Consider the following 24,240-nt stretch of genomic DNA (forward strand, 5'->3'; position numbering starts at 1 on the left):
TGCTTTCATCTTTCATGGTCCTACCTTCTTTTACTAAAGCAGCACATAGAGAAGGGGTTTTCACTGAGCTGTGTGCAAGCGTACACAAGTCCATTTTCTGAGTACTTGGAGGTAATTTAGATCTCAGCAATCAATTTGAGGTATCTTGCATTTGTCGATATGAATTTTCATCTGCTGATGTATGGTCCATTCACATAGTTCTGCTGGACCTTCTTATTTCAAGAATCGAAATAAGTTTGTGCCAACCTGTATTTTGCAGGTTCAGTCGTTCATCCTTTTCTAAATCACAAATGCAGTGATTTACGCTGCTCAGGATCACGCAGTGTTCCATGGCTGATATTTTCAAGTGACAAATTTTCTGTTTCTAAATATATAAAAAATGGATATGCCCTATCAAAGCTGGGCTATTAGCTTCTGTGGTTGCATCTAGCAAACCAAGGCAGAATAACATAATTGAAATCAATGGAGTTAATCCCATATCATGCTGTCATAACTGGAAAAAGAGATGGGTCCTAAATTTACCCCTAAATCTTTCAAATAAAGCCATCTGCTCAAAAGTTTGGTCAGAACAGGTTTTAAGCCATCATCCTAGCAATAAAAGGAAAATGAATGGTTCTGTGAGGCATACAGCTTCTTGTACATAAAAATGAAGCAGCCTTGAAAATCTATTGACTTTCCAGTAGGTTAATATTTTCTAGTAGGTGACTATAGTCTATAAAATCCAAGCCTGAAAACAGATGAAGGTGAGTTCTTCTAAGTTGCTATAAATTGCTGAAATTTGCCTGAGTACTTACTGAATGCATAATCTAATAAAGTCTGGTATTTGACCTTTGAGGTCTAAGTTTAATGGGAATCCATAAACATAGCAGCTCCGTTTACAGAGACCCCTCTCTCAAATTTTATAGATGTGCTTATTAATAAGATAGTTAAAACCCTTGGTCAGTATTCTTTCCCCCTGGACTTTCTAAGTATCAAAATACATGACATGCCAAGTTCTTTTCAAAATTCTAAAACTTGACAGCCAACAGAATGTTACCTTCCATGGCAGATGGCCAAAAGCATAAGGTGTGAAATTGTCTAAGAACCCCCCAGTTCTTGAACTCTCTTTGAGCAGGATGAGGAGGCATTCTGTGCCTTTGCAGTCCTGATGCTGCTTTGTGAGTCTTTGTTTCTGGCTTTATTTTCATGGTTATTTCACACATTGAAAGAGTTGCCTTCTAAAAGCCTTTTTCTGCTCTATTTGAAATTCTGAAATATGTGGGAGTTTGGCATAGGATTCAGAGCTGAACAAAGAAAAATCAGTTCTCTTTCAAGATTCTGTATTTCTGAGAAGTTAGTGGGCTTGTTTGTAAGTACTGTAAGTTTCAGTTGAACTATAATTATTTTTATATCTTATAATTATTATTATAAAAGCGGCTTTATCTCCTCTGGAAAGCAAACAAAAATAGCTAATAATAAGCTCTGAATAATTTTGAGTCAGTTTTAAGAATGATAAGCAGAGTCATACTGCAATGCGCTCTCAAACTCCGCAACCTTTAAAGGGAAATTTCACCTATAGCAAAAGGTAGCAGAGAACTTTCTTCCTTCACAGCAGCTCTTGCACAGTGTGACCTCAAAACATTAATTAATTTTTAATTTGGAATGAGTGCCTTGATAAATCTTTGAGTCTTTATTAAGGATGCGTTCCTGTTTGATATTCTCTTTTGTTGAGGTTTCAATTATTAATTACAGGTCTTGATATGAAACTAATCATGCATGCATCCGTATGAAGCTGGCATAGTGACAGCAGAAAATCATTAAACAGTCATTACTATAAACTGACGTTGGCCTGTAATTTTTGCAGTTAACGGGGGAGTTGATGCTTGGTGAACAATCCAATTAAAACTGGCAACAAAAGACTTAAAATGTCAGCCAAATTGCTTTTTAATAGTCAACGCAGCCGTCACAAAACATAAACATTAAAGTCCCCATAGCAGCATAAAGCTTCATGGTGAAACAATTCTAGAAAATGAATAATAATTACAGTATCCTGAGAATTCTCTTAATAGATGTGCACTCATTAAAATACTTTGTTGGTTAGATTCATATGAAAAAGTATGTTTCCCTTGATACTTCTTTATGCATTTGTTTTGAAGGTTTTATTCCATATTTTATAGATGTAATTTCTAGTAATATTCAAAAATGCATCTCTTATTTACAATGAGTTTAAATAACTGTATATAGGTAAGCTTTGAGTGAAATGCACCTTAGAAATGTGCTGTGAGGTGAACTGAGGATACAGTCACAAAGAACTTCTGTAACCTAGTAATACTGTAAAATGATGTAACCTTGGTTACTTTTGAGTCACACCAGATTTCTTTTGCTAGTTGAGCAAGACTAGCAGAAGATAATTATCAACCCTTAATATCTTTCTATACTAAAAGAGTGGTAAGGCATTGGAACAGGCTGCCCAGGGGAGTGGTGGAGTCACCCTCCCTGGAAACTGTGTAGATGCAGCACTTCAGGATGTGATTTAATGGCTATGAGACATTAGGTCAATGGTTGGACTCAATGATCTTAGAGGTCTTTCAGAAGTGAGCCAATTCTATACCTGAAGTTAGCTTTCTGATCCAGTTCTTGCAGAAGGGACCCCACTGCACAGAACTTAAAAATTGCTTAAGAGTACAGAGCTCCTAATAGTAAAATGCAGAGTGGAGGTAAAAGCCCTCGATAGTTTTGAGGAGCCATGCCACAAGCTCCTACCACTCCACTAAACCTGGGGCTTGTGGAAAACGCACAGGCTTTCTTGTAACTGTGCATTAGAGAGACTGTGGGTTTGTGCCTAGGATATGTTCATTTTCAGACATTACATTCCCTGTTTCTGTGGTGGTGTTTTCTCTTTCCCTACAGGAGTTTTTCTTTTCTTTCAAAAGTAATCGATTTGTTGTTTACCATCAGTTACACATGTACCCTTGTCTTTCCTCCAAGCAAGCTGAGTACTATAGGAGAAGTGTCAGCATTCCTAAATAAAATGTTAGCAAACATCAATGGCAGAAGTAGGTCTTTTCATTGAAGTGTGTGTGTATATATATATACACACACATATATATATACACACATACTTGAAGTGTGTATATATATATATACAGGAACTTGTAAACTACTTCTGAGGATAAAAGGCAGAGGTAGTTGGTCAGCTGATTCTACACTGAGATATATCCTTTAACTAACAAACAATCGAGATACCACATGAAATCAATTAGTGAGTGGCTTTTGTTATGCTATCTGGCCATTCTATGCAACTTCCTTCTTAAATAATACCATGTACTTGTAAGGGCTGCCAAGAATAAATTGTTGCAAGCTATCCTACAGGTGAAGTTACCATGCTTCTTGGGTTTTTTGGGGTTTTGTTGGTTGGGTCTTTTTTTTTCTTATTGAAAACAATAATTTCCTGGTTAAATAGAGAGTTGAATTTTAATCTGAACAATGTTCTAGTTGAAAATTTGTTTCTCTTGTAAAGCAAAACTTCAAAAGGACAGCATATGTTCTGAAGCTGTAATTTGTATGTTGATGAACTCTTCTTTAACAAACCTGTCAACTAAAGTTAGTGAAGTAGAACATAAGTGAAGTTGAAGGAAACAGTCTGCCTTCCTGCTAGCTCTCTACCCTGACCAACAGGGAATTAGTAAGGTTGCTGAGAAAAATCTGTCCTACTGTAATTTATGTATTAACTGCAAATTGTTTTGTAGGTCAGGCTACTCTAAGGAGAGGAGAGATGAGGAGCTTTGTGTACTTTGAGAACTTTGTAAAAAGTTGTCAGTGATACTTCTTGACTAGCAATAAGCACACATCCTTGTTGCTTGTCAATTGATCAGCTGTGTTTAATAAAATACAGACTTTCATTTTCCTATATATGCTATAAACATATTCTTCAGAATATAATAAACATACAATCTAGTTTAGACTTCTCCCAACATTCCCTCCTTACTTTTCTAAAAGGACTGTAATACATAGGCATAGATACAATTGATGATTCAGAGGAGCTTCAGGCTACTATATCTCCACATGGAATAGAATAGAATAGAATAGACCAGGTTGGAAGAGACCTTCAAGATCATCGCGTCCAACCTATCACCCAACACCACCTAATCAACTAACCCATGTAACCAAGCACCCTGTCAAGTCTCCTCCTGAACACCTCCAGTGATGGCGATTCCACCACCTCCCCGGGCAGTCCATTCCAATGGGCAATCACTCTCTCTGTGTAAAACTTCCTCCTGACCTCCAGCCTGAACTTCCTCTGGCGCAGCCTGAGACTGTGTCCTCTTGTTCTGGTGCTGGCTGCCTGGGAGAAGAGACCAACCTCTGCCTGTTTACAACCCCCCTTCAGGTAGTTGTAGAGAGCAATAAGGTCACCCCTGAGTCTCCTCCTCTGATTGTAAGCATGGATCTAGTATTTTTAATTAGACTCTGCAAAATAATGTCCTTATACATACCAGATGTCTAGATTTGACGTGATAATCTGGAGTGCAGAAAGTGTCCTGAGCAAAGCCTTTATGTATCCAGGTGGGGGAAGCTGGAATGTGATTCATCCTTGAAGCCAGGAGGGTCAGGCACTTTTCACCTTGGAGCAGACTTGGAGTACACTTGCAGAGCTGCCAAAAAAAAGGCAGTAGATCTGTCTACGTCTGAATAGATAGGAGATACACTTGAGAATTTGACCCAAATACTTTCAGGAATGTGCAGGAACATGCTCATCAGGGCTTGACGTTGGGTCCTGACCTAACTGTCAGGTTTAACCATGATTTAGGACTCGATCATCTTTTCATATTTCTGTAGAATTTTATTTTTACAAAAATACGAATCAACAGACTGATCGTTCTTGTGGCTGGACTTCAAGTTGAGCAGTACTTTAGTCACCTGGAAGGACTTGTGCTCATGTCCCCAGCCTTCAGAAGGCAAGAACTAAAATGACAATCTTTACCTCAGCCATCCCCATGCAGTGAACTCAAATGCTGCAGAATTTTACATTTTTTTGGGTCTGTAAGGAGGCATGGCCTCAAGCAGTCTTTTTTCCTAAAAATGTTGCAGCCTAACAGGAACAGAGATGAAACAGGTAAGAGACAGGGAGAGAAGGTTATCGTACACAGAAGAGATATTGGTGACAAAGTGGCTTAATATGCCTGTATTCATGGTATTTCCACTGAACTGCTGGGCTAGATACACTGTGTATTTCAGTATGATTTATCATTGCTAATTCCATTACCCATAGATCCCTTTTAGAAAGCCCTCATAGCTAATGAATTTAATGACACAAAGGCCAAATTTAATATATATCACACTGCAGAAAACCATCAATAACTGGGGCAACATTAGTTTTTACAGCCATGGCTGCTTGCAACCTATTTTACCAATCATAAACTGCTCTTTAATCAAAACCTGTTCACCTCTAAGATCGTCAAAATTTGCTGCTAGGCTACTTGCAACTGCCTGGCTTTTGTAAGCCTGGATAGTAGGCTTAGCCTGTAAACTGTAATCTTTCCTGCTTTGTTTGTAGTTTCAGAGTAGTGAAGATTTGCCACTGATAGGAGTTACAACTGGTGGTACTGACTGAACCCACTACTTCTAAGTAAAGGTGGGAATTATGCCTTCTGCTGAAAATATCACCTTTAAACTAGCTGGGAGCTGTCAATCTCCACTTCTATCCTTTGAATGCTGTGTGATGTTAATTGCACCAGCAGATGCTTGATCTGCTAAACAAACCACTGGAAGCCTGAGCTGGTTGTTCAGGCTGATCCCTCAGTCTCCATTATAACTGGAGTGCTGCTTTTCTTCCTTTACATTTTGTCCTTGACCTCTGTGAGTCAACCACCAATGGGCCTCTCTTGTGTTGGAACAGAGCATAGTGATTTAAGAGTCCTGTCTCAACTGCATGAGTGTTGAGAGAATCTGATGGATGTACCACCTGCAACAAATGAGATGGAAAGGAGTAAGCAGGACAGTTTCATTTCAGATTTGTCATATTAATTGACATAAATGTGAGTATTTCACATAAATGGAATAATGTTTTTCATGTAAATATTATGCATAGAGTGCATTAGTATTTAACAGCTATGTGAAGAAGTGCTATAGAACAAAGCTATAATTCAGACAGTTCAGCAGAGTGAAAGCATCTCAGGAGCTTTAGCTCTTCACTCCCCTCTGGCAATGTTTATTTTATATGAGCACCCATCAGTGTGTTTATATTGTCAGGCGCTTCTGCATGATGCCATTTAACACTTGCATCTTATCCACAGTACACAGCATTCTAACCTGAAGCTCGTTTCTGGCTACAAGCTGCAGCACAAGACAGTGGCATCTCATAGTGCAGTGTTTATGTCCAAAATTATTCTGCTTCAGCAATCAGGCTCCCAAGTTAAAACACTGAGTGATGGAGTTAATTAAGTAGGAATAGTGCTGTTGTAGCTCTAATGGTCTACAAAAATAAGTGCCTCTAAGTGAGGCAAAGTTTGTCAGGAAAGGTAATGTCTTTCATACCACCACTGATACAGCTGGAGGAAAAAAAATAGCTAGCTTTGGGCCCCCAAATTCAGCTTTTCGTTTGCATTTATTAACATTTCTATCATCAGAAAAAGCAAAATCACTCCCCCACACACACCTTCCCAAAAAAAAATTCAACCTGATTTCAAGAAATTTACCAAGTAACACTGACAAGTTAAGTATATGGTACAAAGATGGCAGGTGCCAGAATTTTTTAAATCTTGAAAAGCAGAGTATTATTCAATGCATCCTATCAGCAAAGTTGGAAAGGCTGGCCACGTGATAGTTCCCTAGGGATAAGTCACTGCCTTACCTTCTCTAATGAGTTCTAACCTCCACTCTTTTGCCTGAAAATTTCTCCCATTTCTTCTTGCAGCTGAATCAAGAAACTGTTTGCAGTCTCTCTTTTGATGCACTTCTGATTTATTTTCCAAAACACTACAACATCTGTAGTGTTACTTCCCCCACACACACACACTTTTATCATGCCACTGATTGATGTTTTAACAGAAACATAGTGCAGCATTGTTACCATCCTGATGTGTAAAAGTAATGGCAAATTACTGGTAAATACAAAAGTCCAGCAAATGAAAATTCCTTATGCTCTCTGTTGTTGGAAGTTTAGATCTTGATATTTAAGGTCATAAAGTCATAGAATCATTAATGATGGAACAGACCTCTAAGATCTTCAAGTTCAACCATAAACCCAACACCACCATGGCCACTAAGCAATGTCCCAAAGTGCCATGATATGTTTTGATTTCAGAAGATTTTCTAGTAGATTTCAAGTAGTCCAGCACTTGTTAGAAATGGACCAAAAATATGAATCAAGATTACAGGAAAATCCCAGGCACAGATTATTCAGCCTAAATAAATATGGAATCCAAAGGAATTTTAGATGAGTTTAGAACCCTTTCTCAAGAGATTGTATTAAGCAGAGTTTAAGAAACCTAAAACATTCACGCTCTGGAAACATAGTCTTTTAAAGACAGACTTGCCAGTGGTGCTGTCAGCATTCCTTTTTACTCTTGTATTTAAACCTGTGTAATTAGGTTTTTCATAACATTTCCTAGAATGATGTCCATTATGAGTGTTTACAAAATATCATCACTTAAGTCTTACAGTACAAATTGTGACTGTGAATGTAAAAATTGAAAAGGCAGTGCTGGGCAATCACCATAAAAGTCCTTACTGTCCTTTTACGTTACATATAGAATAGGGTTTTTTTCCCCTACATATTAGATCATATGGCATTCAATGCAAATGATGCTGGTGTTTCAAAAAGAGCTGGATTGCCATCATATTTCTTTTTTTTTGGCTACACTTGGAAATGCTGAAGGAGAAATGTGTCTGCTAGCATAAGGAAATTACTGGAATTCGTGTTTTTCCAAATATCATCTTGTTAAAAATTATCCACAAATTATGAGATAGAAGCTGCTACCATGTGTGTGTAATTGTAAGAGGTTTGAGGGAATGTGGTGCTGAGAACATAAAGAAAACATTTAATGGGATCTGTATGAACGCATGGAACTCAGTGTTTAAGTATTATCCATCATTTCTTTGACATCATTGCATTGCTATTATGTAAATCCAGCTGTATTTAATGCTCACTGATGCCATTCAAAGGGCTTGGCCTACGATCTCTGTTAATTTTTCTTTGGAAGTAAAGTGCTGTGCTTTCAGCACAGCCTGAATAATTATATGCAGGATTCAGAGTGGCACTGTTGTGTGGAATTAAGTATTTGGCTATTTGAGGGCACACCTGTAGTGATAAATGAAGGGCCCAAGCCCTTTGATCCCCAATGCTTGTCTGGCACCTCCCTCTCTGGGACTATTCTGGGCTGTCCCATCCTACTTAACAAGGAAAACCTGTTGCTGCAGGGGCAGTCTCAAAGCACTATGGCTATGAGTCAGAAGGCTGAAGTGTGAAGTAACATGATCTCTGGAGATCTCTAAATCTCTTTTACTTTGTAAGTAAACTTTGAGTCTATATGACCTTTAGTTTATAAGCTTTCATTACATTATAAACTTTATTTTGCATAAAACCATATGGTTTTTATAATTCTTTAGAGATGTTTGATATTTTATATCCTGGAAGATTTACTGTGTAGTGAGGCTGAGGGAAAAAAAAAAATATGCATACAGCAAAGTAATAATGGAAAGGCAAATTGGTATTAAAGGTCCAGGTTAGATACTTTTGTAACCTGGTGGTCTGACATAGTTCGTGATGAAAATGATTTTTCAAGTAAGGTGGGTCAACTAAATGTTGAGCTACATGAGGAGTAAGTGCAGAGCAGACATTGAAACACAGTGTGAATTTATACATTAATAAAGCAATTTCATACACTTCTACTTTTTTCTATGTTCACCTTTTTCTCAAAAATACCTGACAACAAAACTAAAAGGAATTCAGAAAAAGGCAGCAAATAATTAGGGGCTTAGTAAAGTTACTGATGCATACACAGAAAAGGAGCTATTTTCAATTTAGAATGGAAGAAAAGAGTGTAAAGACTTAGACAGTGTCAAGAAGTATATTAACAAGTAGTAGGAGCAGCACTCTGCAATGGTAGCACCTACATCTAATTCTTAGTTCATCTTCTTAGACCCAGAGCATAATTCTCATTATAAAATTGAGAATTTTTGTTCTTTGCTGTTGAGCTCTAGTCTTCACCATTTTCATTCTGTCTTCTCTGCACTGAATCTTTTTCAGTTCTTCAGTACCCATTATGCTCCTTCACCTCTGCTTGAGAAAAAAAATCAAGAGATTGGTTTGTAACTGAGCAATAGTACATCTATAGAACTTTTAAATAAACTAATCTTTCTGAACAATAATTCCTCTTTCTTTCATTCAATAATGAATTGCAGGCTAATTCATACTTACCTGAGACATGTCTAGTTAAAAAACAACAACCTAACCCTCCAAATATACCAAAATATAATTAATTTAGGAACTCACAAAATTAAAGTATCTCCAAAGTACTACAGTTTAGATGCAAACCTTTTAAGATTCATTACTTTTTAATATATTCTCTCTGGTTTACTTCTCTTAGTATCGAGACAAGCTGTTGTAGTCTTGTCAATAAGTGATAAAACAGTTCAATTATTTTTTTCTTTCTATGTGGTATCTTGGAAACTGCTAGGAGGATACCTCAGCAAAGGCCTGGATTCTTTTCAAAGCTGATTTTTAATCAGGTGCTAACTACTTGTAAATGTGCTTATGTATTTTTTGTCAATCTATATTGCAACAAAGCTCCATGTTTATGATTACAAAGTCATGAGGTCATGTTAATGCTACTCTTGCCCATTTGCTCTGTGCTTCCAATAGCTGTAGAGCAGAATGGCAGCACTCAGCCAACCTGGCAGAGTAAGAGAAGTGTTGAAGTTAACTTTCCACTTTCTGAAAAAAACAAAACCAAAACAAACAAACAAACAAAAAAAACCAACCCAGCAAGATCTGAATGATTGTGTCTCTTGAAGGAGAAAGTGGTAGAACTGAGCAGTTGAAGAGGAAATGTTTGGGTCCATGCGTCATGACTGTAAGATACCAAGCTCCATTACACAACTGCCAAGGAGCAGCAAGTGTTTGATATTGTTCAAGGGCCATTCAAAAGAATGAGTCAACTGAACAAGAAGAAAAATTTAGAGCAGAAGTAGAACTCCTTCCTTCAAACTTTAAAGAAAAAAGTGTAAGTAGAAGTCCTTCAAACTTGCAGAATCGCAGTTCTTCTTGTTTATAGCTAGCCTCAGTGCAGGTGTTTCTCTTCTGGAGTGACTGGATGGAAACTGGCAAGTGTCCCAAAACAGAAAAGCTAAACAAATAAACATTGTTATTGAAGAATGAAAGCATAAAGCCTAAAAAAAGGAGGGAGGACATTTAGGTGCAGTTTGTGGGGGAGGACAGGGAGAGTGTGTGTGTGTGTGTGTGTGTGTTCAACAAAGCAGATTCAATGTACAACAAAGAAGCAAAATGTTGCGTAGGTCTTTTCTGGGCGCATCACAGTTTCTAGATTTCCTCTGCTGAAATGGGAGAAGTCTTTAAAAATAATGAATAGCCAGGAGAAAGAATGTAGTTCTGTTCTAAATAGCCTCTTCTATCTATCAAAAAAACTGAGATAAATGCAAGTGCAGATGAGAAGGTCAATCGTGAGTGCCAAGAGCATCATTTCTGGCTTGGACATGACTCAGATGAAAATCTGATTTGAAACAAATTATTGTGAATGTAAAGTCTGAGCTGATATGATGATTTATAGTTACATTTTTAGATGAATGGAAGCTTCTACAATGTCAATGAACACATTGAAAACAGATAATAGTGTATTTCCATATCTCACACAGGCTTTTTGATGAGAGAAAAAAAAAGGGGGGGGGGGGGGAGGTGTTAAAATCTGAGGATTATTAGCACTATTAAATAGAGAAAGAGGAGTTGTTATGAGTAGCATTATGCTGAACAATAGCAATAGGAGAGAAATCCATAGCTAAGTTTATTTCCCACGCTTTGGAAACTTGTTGGCTTTAGACAAATTATCCTGTGTAATGTCACTTTTTAGCTATTTAAATGTTTTTGCATTAAGTTATTTTACAGAGTCTACTGTTTGTTTGGAGTCCTGTGGAATCATAAGTGTGCAAATTTTGATATAATTCTGTTTTATGTCCCAAACAACATTTTTTTTTGTAGTATAAATATAAAGTTAATGAGATGTAGACTTAGTTTCAAGGAAAATGAAAATAACTTTGCCAAATTAGAAAGTCTGTAAAAACTAATTGGGAACTTGGGCTGATTCTCAGCATAATGAGTTTGTAGTGCTCCACTGAAATGAAGGTCTCAGATAGAAGACTTATCTTTAAATCACCAAAATACTTCAGAATCTGATGTGAGGTTTTCTGTGATGCTGGTAGCTGCGTGAAGGAGTGATAATTAAAATGGAATCCCCCAGGAAATCTGCTGTGTTAATGCATTGTGATAAATTGCACTGGGAGATCCAGGCTACCCTACCAACCAGAAATACTGTAAAGTTCACAAAGCAGAACCACTCTATTGCATGGAACAAATGAAACTGTCAGATAATTGCATGCTATTGACAGGATAGGGACAGTGTAGATAATGGGGGAAGAAGAGAAATAAAAGATGTGTCGTTATGTAGATTATACAGGTTTTTTCCTGTTTACCTAGAGACATAGTTCACCTTGGCTGCTTGACGTTTGCTCCACTTTATAGAGTCTAACTGTGTGTCCTGGCAAAGGTCAGCAGTTTTCTAACAGGACAGTGACACAACCATTAAAATGGCTTGCCATGAAAATGATAGGATAGGTATTAATCCTGCACATGTTCTGTAGAGTGGATTTCAGATTAATACCACTGAGTAAGGGAATGTCATTGATCAAATAGTTGAGGATGCTGGACATCAAATATGCCCAGAATTGGGGTAGCTTACAATTCTAGAATAACAGTATACAGGATTTACTGAGATTAATTATTATATGAAAGTGCCTTAGCAGATTATTGTAGAGCTCTGGACTGTTGACTCCAGTGATTTAATTTACTGAGGTCTCCAATTTTCTAACATGCTTAGAAATGCTTTTTGGTATATGCAAACTAATATTACAGCATAAACCTCAGTGCAACTGTAAGAATGCTGCCTTGATAAAAGATCGATGAAATTAAAAGGATTAAGCCTGGGCCAAATCCATGACAGCTTTGCTTACCACAGCATAGAAAAGCCTATGTGGAGCACTAAGCAACCTTGTTTCTTCAGTTGGGGTAAATTGTGATTGTCACGGAGAAAAAGTGCTGGTTTTTTTCCACTAGTTGTTCCAAGAAGGGAAGGAGCTCACTTTCATCTTTCACCTTGAAGACACATCATGTCGTAATTTAAAGAACGGGTGTGTTGTGAGTGGATGGCAGCAACAGTTCCTTGCAAGGAATTTTTGCAAGTTCATCAGAGCTCCACTCCAGCTACTTTTGTGCAAATTTAACTGGACATCTGCTAATGTAAAAGGGAGAGTAAGGCTGAGTATAGAAATGGGAGAAAGCCATGTTTGACACCAAGGTAAATTAGCTGGAAGAGATTCAGGTTAAGAGCGTCACGGTTTATCCGGTCTGGCAGCAGTTTTTATCAATGTCATTGCTAAGTATTTGTTACTGTTCTTTTAAAAAAAGAATTTTTTACCTCTGTTCTCCATTGCTGTGTTTCTTGCTGTGCTGAGAGGTTTTGGAGACTCTTGTGGGAAGTAGAGAAAACAAGATTTTGTTGTGCCTTTAATGTTACAGCATGATTGCATCTTTGTTCTTTTCAGGAGAATTCAAGCTCAGTGGTGCAGGCTGAGCCACATTTAAAGTTGTGTACTGTCATTAGCACAGGGCAGAGCCCTGCAGTTACACCAGCGCTATGAGCCCCTGGGCAGCAGCAACAGAGTTGGCAGGGCATCGAGTGCTCACCACTCATTCCATCTCCTTCAGAGCCTGGTCCAGTGGCTGTGAGCTCCTTGCCAGCTTATCTGCCTATAGCTGCCATAAAACCATCTCCCTGGGTATCTGGATCGTTAGTGCTCCATGTAGTCTTTAAGGAAAGGCCTTTTCACAGGTCTCATTTAACTAATAATGCAGCAACAAACTCACAGAAGTGTGCTAGCCTTATTTGATGGAAGAGGTTTGTCAGGTGATAGGAATTACTCAGTTATTTTCTCTCTTGAAGTGCAAGACTAATTCTTATACTATGTCTCTTTCACAGACATTCTTAAATGAGAATTATACCTCATGAAATCAGTTGGTGTCTGTGCTGCAACACATTGTCAGCTTGATTTATTTGTTCTTTACCCTCCTACAACTAACCCTATGACAAATTAAGTGAATGACAAATCTTCTTTTTTTTTTCCTTTTTCTTTTTTGTTCTCTTGTTGTTGACTTACTGAACTACAGTGCTGGAGGGTGTGTGTCTGTATCTGATATACTTCATTTCAGTAGAGTATTATATTTTAAATTATTTCACATGCTGCAACAGCATTTTACAGGCAGCTGGCTTAGCAAAATGAAGAAGCACAGTGCTTTCATCCCAATAACTACTCTGTCATGCTCATGGTCTTTTGATCTTTCTAGAATAATAACCCTCACTGGGTTTCTTTGCCTTTTCTTTGTTGTTTCAGATATGCCAGGTAGCCCACATAACCAGTTCACCTTCAGACCCCTCCCACCACCGCCTCCACCACCACATGCATGCACCTGTGCCAGAAAACCACCTCCAACAGCCGATTCGCTCCAGAGAAGGTCAATGACTACTCGCAGCCAGCCCAGTCCTGCTGCCCCGACTCCCCCAACCAGTACTCAAGATTCAGTGCATCTCCATAATAGCTGGGTCCTGAACAGCAACATACCGCTGGAAACCAGGTACAGACCAACTTGTTCTCAATGTATCTCAAATGTAAAAACCTAAAAATAATAATAATAAGATAGGGAGGAGGCCTGATATTGACATGAGTTGGGGGGTAGAGAATGACAAGTTTCTCGTTTCAGACAAGCCAATGCATTTTTTTATTTGAGCCCATGGTGTGCAGCTGTGTGAGGCCTTACTGATGTGATGTGCCTAGGTCATGAATGCTTACAAAAACATCTTTTGCAAAGTTTTGAAGACACTGATTTCCTTAAGGTGTGCAGATCGCAGAGTTGTGTGCAGTCAGGAGTTGTTCTTCTGCCTCCCTCCCATCTTCTCCTAGGGCCATTTTGTAATCAGTAAATAGAAGTTTTGTTTAACTGGTGTGCATTGGTTCTTCTGGAGTCCATTGGTGTGCAGGCTATAGCTTTCCTGTGGCTAAGAAAACAAAGGAAATAATGCTACAATAGTGCTTTCCTCAGTGTGCATTTAAACAGTTAACTGCATATTTCAGTAAAAGGGACCTATAAGAAAGATATGGACATTATTTTTACCAGGATCTGTTGCAACAGGACAAGAGGTGATGGTTTTAAACTAAAAGAGGTGAGATTTAAACTAGATCTAAGGAAGATGCTTTTTACACTGAGGCTGGTGAAATACTGACTCAAGTTGCCCAGAGAGGTGGTAGATGCCTCATGACTGGAAACCTTCGGAGCCATGCTGGATGGTGCTCTGAGTTGAAGATGTTCCTGCTGACTGCAGGGGTGTTGGACAAGATGACCTTTAAAGGTGCCTTCCAAGCTAAACCATTCTGTGATTCTATTATTTACACAAAGAATATAACTTCTTGATGATCATTTGTCAATAGAGAAGTGATACAGGGTCAAGACAGATATTGAACATGGAAAGCCTTACCTCTGGGAGCTGGGTAAGGGAGGGCTCAAGTTCAGGATCATTCACAATTTACACAGATAATCTACTCTGAAAAGTAATTCAAAGCAAATACATACTGTATTTAGGAAACCTGTGTTTCAGTACTCAAAGTTCTGCCACAGAGGTAAGCACAATTTCCTCTGAGTTTTTTGGCTTTCAACTTGCAGCTGTGTTTGCTGACTTAATGCTTGGAACAAGCCCTTGACTTTTCTACAACCTTCTTCATAGTGAACAGAGCACTCAGAAGTTTTACCTAGGGTTTCCTTTGCATTTTGACATTTTAAAACATGTGAAGTGCCTGACTATGAAACCTGTGTTTGGTGAAACAGATGAATGGCTGACATCCAACTAACCTGATCCAGAGAATATAAAACACTGGGTTTGGGTTTTTTTTAATACACCTATACCCAAGGGCCGGTTATCACAATCACTGAGAAGTAAATGTTGTTCTTTTGTAATAAAATTAAAACAATCTTCTTATAGAACTTAATTTTAGTATAGATCTTTAAGCACTTAACTGCTGCTCATCATAAATGTCAAATGAAGTTTTTCTTCTCTGAAAGGCTATTAAGTTGGGATTGAAGAATAAGATTATTCATTCTGAAATAAAACTTTCCTTATTTGTCTTAAAGACAAATCACAAAAAGAACCAAGGAGGATGGAAGTTTTCCTCCAAAAGTGAACATAAACAAAATGTTAGTTCAGTTAGTGCTTGTAGAGCCAGAAGCTTCTGTTTGCACAATCCTAATAAAGACAAATCTCTGTCCTTTCTAGTGTAACAAGCTTATATAGCTGTACCTTTATAGCTTATATACCTTAAGGCTGATCCCTGGGTGTTCTCTATACTAGTACTTTCTGGTTCTCTTCAGTTAACAGGCAAATCTTGTTTAGCCTTTCTGCATCCCTGCTCACTATATTCTCATCAGACCTCACTGGGAACAATACTTTGGGATTTTAAGTGTCTTCAGTTTAATTTTTTTTCTGTTCTGTCTATTTTTGCAAATCTGAAACATCTCATAAAGGACAAATACATAAATATATGGTTGTAATTATATGATTGCATAGTGACAGAAGGTCTGTGCAGTGGATTAGGAATTCAGACTGGAAAATGTAGTGTGAGCTACATGTTAGATATTCACAGAACCTTGAAATTTTGTCCATTCTTCCCACTCAGTGGTTGGTGGAGCTGATTTCAGGCACCAGTTAGCTCTAGTAGGTAGCTGCAGCCTCTCGAAAGCTGGCTGAAAGGCTATATAATCTGAAAGTAGAATCTGCCAGAATGTTTGCCAAGATGTATCTGCAGTTTATGTGCGGACAAGTGATACAGCAGGGGAACATTGTAATAAAAAACATTTGTGATCACCACTTCCCAGAAGCCCATAGATGCAACATACAGCCTTAGAGAAAAAGGAGGGCTTGCTGCTTGCTTTTTGTTTTAACAGGGAATGATTCAGCTTGAATTGAAGACTTTGGCTTAATATCTGGATTCTCTTGCTTTCCTTTTCTGTTAATGTTTAGCTCCCCATTAAAAATAATCCTACAAAATAAAGGGAAAGATGGCATTGCAGCAGTGTTTCTGTGCTAAATCTTTAACAGTACCAAATCTACCTAATATGTACATACCTAATATGTTTAAGCAGATTTATTTTTTAATTTGGAACATTTGCAATCAAAAAAGAAGACTTAGTCAGTAATGTATTCCCTACTGTAATAACTAGGCAAAAATCAGAATGCACATGTTCAGCTTTTCTTCCAGCTGTGTCTCTTGCTAATCCATAAACAGCACATGTGTTGGCTTGGCTTGTCTGCAGCCATGTAATGTTAAGAGAATTTTCAGACAGGAAAAGATTTCCTAGAATTAATCATGTAACTGTTAATCCCTTTTCACTCTGGACAGTTAGAAATGAAGCAAGTCTATAAGTCTGCTCAATAATGATAATGTGACATATTTATATAAAAGAAAATTCTGTAGTTCTGAAAAACATTTGCAGTACTCTGATTAAAAAGGTATTCTTATGTAATTAGGACTGGAAACCTTAGATTAGACCACACAGGGCTGCAGTAATGGCATATACTGAGGTACACATTCTGCAGAGTAAAACTTTGTTACATTTGTATAGAAAAGGGCATATCACAAATCCTGGTTTGTGCTTCATCTAGACTTGTTATATGCATGGCCTAAGTTGCAAAACAGTTTTGCCAGGACACAATTTAGTAGCCCAACTTGGAAAGGTAAAAGAAATTACTTGTTGAAGTTGAGAGGGCTTCTGGCAAAGCCAAAAATAGAGTCTAGGTGTACATCATTGCCGTGGCCAGTACCCTAACTCCAGCAATTATTCTTATTATAAGCAAACCAAATGAAAATAAGAATTAGGAACACCTTTGAAACTTCATAGGGCATGTCACAGGGCAGCTGTTGATGAAGGAACTGGAGAAGACCTGTACTTGTAAGGAGGTGAAACAGCTCACACTGCCAACTGTGGCGCCGCCTTCAGCACAGCAAATGTCGGTGCAGCCTCTCTGTGTATGCACACAGAGGTTTGGGAAAAAGGTAGTCATTATTAAAATGACTTATGGGCATGCAGTAATTTCATTGTCACACAGAAAAATAATTTCTAAGTATTGCTTAAAAAAAAAAGACTGCAAGTATCTCTCACGCCACATAAAAACACAGGAAGCATTGATTCTCTTTTTTCAGAATGATGTTATTTGGCTCTTATATAAATTGATCTTTTTTTCTTCTCCCCCAGCATAAAGTACTTGGAAACTATTGCCTATTCCCTTCTTTCCACTAAAATAATTGTTTTTTCAGGTTTCCCAGATACTTTGCTCTAGTGTTTCAAATCTTATGATTTACAGTGTAATACATTGTCATTATCTCTGACAGCCCCATCTGAACATAGCTTACTGCTTTTTATGGAGTGTGTATTAAACCCTGACAATTCAAAGGAGGGTTTTTCATTTTATCCGTGCCCTGTTAGCTGACTCACTATTTGTTTTTGTATCTCACCTGTTTTTTATGGTTTGGGGTTTTGGAGGTTTTTGTGTGTGTGTGGTTTTGGGTGGTTTTTTTTCTAGTGTTTGCTGTATATTTTCCCACTTCAGTCAAATTCCCAAATAATAATATAAACTCACACAGATGTTAAATAGGGATTTTCACATGACATTAATTCTGGTCCTCCCTAGAGTCTGTAACAGTTCCTTAATGGATAAACCATTGGGCACAATTACTTTAAACAAAGTTTTGCATTTAGGTTACTCAAGCATTAGAATTTTTACATTTTCAGTCTTACTGGATTTTGATTTTTTTTGTTTCAAAGTGGGTTCTTTTAGGCCTGTTTTGTGCTTGAGTATTTAACTTATTTGCTTGTTCCTTCCTTTTTTAGATAAGATTTCTTTCTAGGTCCTCTAACCCATTTAGCAGTGTTGGCAGTAAGGTTAATGCTGTGCTGAATGGACTGAAATCTCCCTTCACTGCACTGGCAATGAGCCAAGTACTGTGGAAAAAGACAGCTTAATTTAAGCAATCTTATCACCATGGTAATAGCTCCTCTAAGGGGACAGTGAGTTACCAGACCATGAACCTGAGATTCAATTATCATTAATTTATATGAAACTTCGAAGTACTAGAATAGTAAGAGAAGTATTTGGGGTTCAAATCAAGCTATTTTTAGTTATTCAGCAATATTTCGGTGTGCTAAAGTTTGATTGTGGCTCTAAACACTTTAAAACTCTGAGAGTTTTAGAGTTCAAGAAGTTCATTCACCATACAGATGGAGTCATTCCTTTCTGTATTATGTAGTTATTTAAGGTGCATGTTTAAGACTATCTGCACTTCTGTTTTCATATAAATATCATCATATTTCTGTTCAGTATAGGGGACTTCTGGACAGCTATCACATATCAAAAGATTTATTCTGTACTATGTTTTTTCCTTGTTTTGATTCTTTTTTGTTTTTCTTTACTCAAGCTCGTCTTTTTTTGTGCTCTTCAGAAAGTACATTAATAGCCTTTCAAATCACACAAAGCATTGTACATGCACACTTTGTTTAATCTGGAGCAGAGCTGAAAGCAGAAATAATGAAGTGAAGTTGTACATATAAATATACACTGTTCAGTGAGTACTCAGAAGGTTTATCTTTTCTTATTTTCTTAATTTTAGTATCCCCTCAATCTTGCCCCCCATGCAGAGATACAGATAGATCTTTTGTGTTTTCCTTTTCCCCAGTTCAAGGTTTCCATAGCAAACAGAAAGGTTTTTACAGCTCCCAAGGCACACAGGTGTTAATGGTCATAAACCACCAAGCACGGAGACAATGACTGCTTGAGCAGCGCAATTCATTAGGAACTTGTTTGCAACGGAACCTATTCCTGAGTTAAATCACCAGAGTTATGGTTATTCCAGGAGTAAATAAAGGGGAGGGCTTCCTTTATGAACTTTTCTTCAAATTGTGTTGGTCAGTATTTTCTACTACACCATTCACTTGTATTTTGTGATTTTGTACCTAATTAAACAATAAATCTAACCTATAGAGAGGCTGACTATATTAAAAACAGACACAAGGCAAGGGTTTTAAATTCAGTCCAAGTCCCACTGCACAGCAGAAACGATCTGAAGATATTTAAGACTTCTGAATTGTAAAAGATAAATTGAAAACTGTAAATATGACCATGAACTTAAAATAAAAGCTGTAAATATGACCTTAAATTTAATAATGCGGGAATGAAAGCATCTTTTATGGAAATAAAAATATAAACATTCATCAGCTACAGTGAAAAACAGCTTTCATGTCAGCAGCAATGGCACTTGAGGGTCCTTCTTTTGAATAATTTGAGACCCATTCACTAAGGATAATATAACAATTTAAATGGTTCATATACTCTACTGGTGGTTTTTTTTTTCCTTTGGGAGAAGCTCTGGTGTGGGCTTCCCTGGAATAGCAGGGTAGTATTTGTATGTGTGAGAGGGTTTTATGCAAGCTTAATACAGTAACTTGAATAGTCATGCTGCAGAAACTTTTCATTCATTATTTTGAATAATGGAACAGTAATGCTGAAAGTAAAGACATGCTTTTATTTTATGGCCAGCAATAAGCAAGCATCCTATTAGCTTTCTATGAAACACAGTGTTTTCATTTACAAAACCACAAGCAGATTGAATATACATTTTGAAAGAGAAAGATAATTAAAGGCTAATACAAAATGTCTGTGCTGAATTGGAAAACAAAGACTATGAGAAAGGGTCAGAGATATGCAGAACATTCTATGCTTTCGTTTCCAAGAAGATCACCTAGGTGTGTGTGATGTTAGTGCCCAGAAATGTGTCTCTATTCCCTGGATAGCTACTTGTAGGAAATTGGGTTTGGAAGACTAAGTAGTATTCACATAGTTAGTGTGATGCATCTCTTGTCAAGTAAAATTTGTGTTATTTGTCACAGTAGCCTGTGCTACTTGGCTTTAGTATAGGTATTTGGAAGCAGACTCAAATGCTAGTTATAAAAGTCAGTTAGAATATTCATGAATACCCACAAAAGGAAATTCACGACAAAGAGTACTATGGTACAACTACTTCAGTTCATCTCATTCCTTTCCTTGTTTTAAGTCATGCTTCTAGCCACAAAATATAAGCAACAAAATCATAATATTGTCATTTTTACACTTCTTGATTCATAGTTTCAAAACTCTCTGCAAATACTACATAAATATTCTTTATTCTGTACATATTGTTGTAACTACTATTGTACTAGTTTTCCATCTCAAATTTACTGAGGAAAAAAAAATGAGAGCAAACTGCAACCTTATTCCTTCCTTAGCCCACAAATCTCCGTGTGCATTGATGTGCTTTACTCAGCCCTCATGAGTACTGGTGCTAAAGGAAAGTTCTAAGCCACAGAAAAGTGCTTCTGAAAAGTACTGGAGTCATGTAGCAATGTCTCCATGCACTATAATAATAAAGCCCACACCGATCTATACAGGACTAAATCTAGGGCCCCTGTGTGGTAGCTTTTGGTTTGTGGTATTTTGGTTTTTTGGGTTGTTTTTTTTGTGGTTTGTTGGGTTTTTTCCACCAATAAATAGACAATGAAATGAGAAGGCAGTTGTATTTTGGACAACTTTTCCATTTTATAAGCTGTTCTTGACTACTTTTGGCATTGTCCTATATATATATATAAAATTATCATCCCAGCTTTGTGCCAAGGACTTGAAAGTGTAGTCACCTGGTTAGCAGGCTTAGATTTCCTGCAGCAATAACAAAAAGTGAGTCAGCATCATGTCATTCGTTGTTCTGTACTGAAGGGAAAAGTAAAGGATACAGATCCTTTTTATATCCTTTTACATCCAGGGTCACAGGGCTGTATTTTTCAAGCACTATGTAAAAAAACCCGTGAGGGAATAAAGGGAAGCATCAACGTGAAGGATTCGAAAGTCAAGTCCAGCTCAAAGAAGAAATTTTAACAAAGCAATGCTATTCCCAAAGACAGATCTCTAGGGGGTTTCAAAAATATTTCAATTATGTATGTAAAAATGAAGTGATAAAATAAATCTAAACCCATAAGAATTCTTGTTCCCATGGTTATGTTGATGTTTGCTGAAGTAGGTAGGCAACTATATCAGGTAGAAATCCTTCTTGGCTACTGTCTTTATATATTTTGAGGCTATGCCAAAAATCAGAATCCTTATTAACTTTCCATTAATATGCCTCTTAAGATTCCCTTTGCATTTCTGTTGGCATCTAAAAGAATTACTTCAAATGCCCAGTTAAACATTGGTATGGATATACGGTTACATATATTATATGCAGTTATAGGATTTGGTTGAAAAGAAGTTGAAAAACTGAAATGATTGAGCTGAAGCCTTTGTAGTTTCATTATCACACAGCTAGGCAGCAATTTGTCACAGCTTAGGTAATTTTGTCTGGAATGTGAAACATACACAAGTAAAGATGTGTTCCTGCTCAGTTTATCCAGAGTCATTTTTTGGCCAAGGTATTGCAAGGTCATGTTTGTGCTAGCTCACCCACTGGTTTGATTTCAAATTTGCTTTTGTTCTTAATTTTTTCCTCTTACAAACCTGTAGCTTTTAATGAAAATAAAGAGAAACATTTTAGGGACAAATGAAGGTGGACTTCTAGACCTACAAATGCTAGGCACAGGGTAACTTCACAGGACTGACGGAAGTGGTATCAAGCCCTTGATAAAGTTAAGGGACATTACTGCAGTCCTAGGATATGAAAACATTTTCTTGGAATTAAATGAAGGAATTCTGTGTGGGATAAATCTGGTTTCTGTAATAGTATTATGTTGTTGCCATGGGAATTTAGTTGGGATGTTGCTTCATGTGTACCTTTTATAAGCCTTAAATTACCATTCCAGAAAAAAGACCAAAAGTACATAACAAAACGTCTTGCTAGAGAAGGGTGTAAAGAAAGATATGAAATCCTGTTCTCTAACATTCTCCTAGCTGAGAATTCATCATTTTTGTATGAACTGCACACTTGGAGTTATATCCATTCCTCTTGAAGTTGAACAAGAATACTTAGGTGATCCACATGAAACTACTGTGAGTTCCGTAGGACTGAAAGATCTAATTTTTATGCCTTGTCACATGAACCATCCAATAACTCCCTTCCCTCACACCTTACCTCTTTACTGGCATGTCAGTGACTTAGGCCAGGCTTAGACTTGACTATTGATCAGCCAGTTCTGCTTCATTAGCCACCATGTGCTATGCTGCATGAGTGTCTAGACCAGCTTAGAGAGGACAAAGAGCTGAGTTCAGAAGCAGGAGCTTTTGCTGGTTTTATTAGGTTTGGGGGGAGGGAGAAAGGAAAGGTTGTTCCATCCCAATTTTTACAGTGTGTGGAATCTTTTCCTCCAGTCAACTAGGCTTGAGAGGATTCACATTTCAACAGTTTGACATTTGTAGAGATGAACTGATGATAAGCAGGCAAACAGATATTATGATTACCTTGAGCAGGGAATGTTTTTCAACTGCCTCTTCTACATGTGAAATTATTGCTGAGTCTTTAATATTTATTTATTTATGCATTAGAATGATCAGTGTAATAATAAGTGACTTTGCTTTCACAAACAAATGCCTTCTTGATTGTGTTCTGTGTTTATCTTTTCAAGGGAACGTTATCATCTTCTTCAAGGATGTTTTTGACATTTTTCTGAACATTTGGAGTTCCCCTCACTTGGAACAAGTGATCTTATCAATCATCTTTATAATTCTCTGTTTTTTCTTGTGTTCCCAGTTTACAAAAATAAGCCTTAGCTTTTCTCTTAGATAAAATATTTCAGCGCACACCAGGCTGCAATCGCATCTAAACTTTTGAACTGCAGTTTTTATTGGTTTGCTCTTTAGAGAGAACACCTGATTTTATGGAATTGATAGCAACAGTTTAGCTTGTCCTAAGGTCCTTTGGGAACGTGTGCTCAGACAGATGAGTCGTCTGAGTTTATGAGAACATAGTCAGAGTCTAGCTTTTGAAATCTGTCTTTGTGCTACTACTGTTTTCCAAATTCTATAGAAATCTTTGCATACTTGGTATACTCTCTGAAAAATGGAAGGAATAAACAATGGTGATTTTGAACTTTTTCCTGACATCACTAGCAGCTCAGTTTCAGTGTAGGATTGCCTTATTACAAGTCAGAACTATGTGAATTCTCTTCTGTATGAATGGAGTCATCTATCTAAAAGGGTCTGAGCTGGATCCAGCTTCTGTGCGCTCTTCTGTTAATAAAGAAATCCCTCTGCACACTAGCATTTTACCATCAGGCTGCAAAGCCACATTTGTAAAGCCCTGTGCAAGAGAATGAAATTATTCCTGGCTATTCATTGCAAAGCTGTTAGAGCTTTAATAGTAACTTTCAATTCAGCATTTCCTTCCCTTCATCTCTTATATCTTTGATCTGCACACAATAAATGACAATCAATACTGCCAATATCAGACTATTTTGCTGTAATTAAAAAGTTAAATGATAATTTACCTAATAAATAGGGGTTTATCATTATGTCTTGGTAATGTAAAGCAAGTAAAGAACTCTTGACTGGTTTTATATATATTGTGTGTGTACCTGTGTGTGTAATTTACAGATATGTACATGTTTTATATATGTATATGTTTTATATATAATAACATTTTCTACATCTAAAGAATCAGTAGGAATTTTACTGTGATGTTCTTTCCTTCCAAAAGCTTAAATGCCAATGTCTCTTGTTAACTGCTGTCTGAAAAGTAAAGCTTCACATACTTGCAGAAGCTTTCATGTGTGACAGTGAAGCATCAGTGCCAAAATAACCACCTATATTCTCATGGTCTGATGTGAAGGAAGATTTATGTAGTCATGTAGACAGGCACATTACTTCATTTGAATTTATTATTTTACTGTATTTGAGTTTAGAATTTTTGAGCATTACA

At 37.3% G+C, this 24,240-nt stretch overlaps 1 protein-coding gene across 5 annotated transcripts in view; it reads left to right on the forward strand.

Moving 5' to 3' along the window:
* The window catches only part of TENM1 (teneurin transmembrane protein 1), an 876,004-nt gene that overhangs the window by 695,688 nt on the left and 156,076 nt on the right, over window positions 1-24,240 (forward strand). For all 5 annotated transcript variants that reach the window (XM_068152080.1, XM_068152079.1, XM_068152082.1 and 2 more), the window contains one exon: window positions 13,660-13,900. In XM_068152080.1, the coding sequence (XP_068008181.1) occupies window positions 13,660-13,900 (241 nt within the window). The remainder of the gene's footprint in view (window positions 1-13,659; window positions 13,901-24,240) is intronic.

The sequence above is a fragment of the Melanerpes formicivorus genome, unplaced genomic scaffold, assembly GCF_026170545.1.
Source record: "Melanerpes formicivorus ecotype bairdi unplaced genomic scaffold, bMelFor1.0.p_v2 SCAF_22, whole genome shotgun sequence".
NCBI classification, from domain to species: domain Eukaryota; kingdom Metazoa; phylum Chordata; class Aves; order Piciformes; family Picidae; genus Melanerpes; species Melanerpes formicivorus.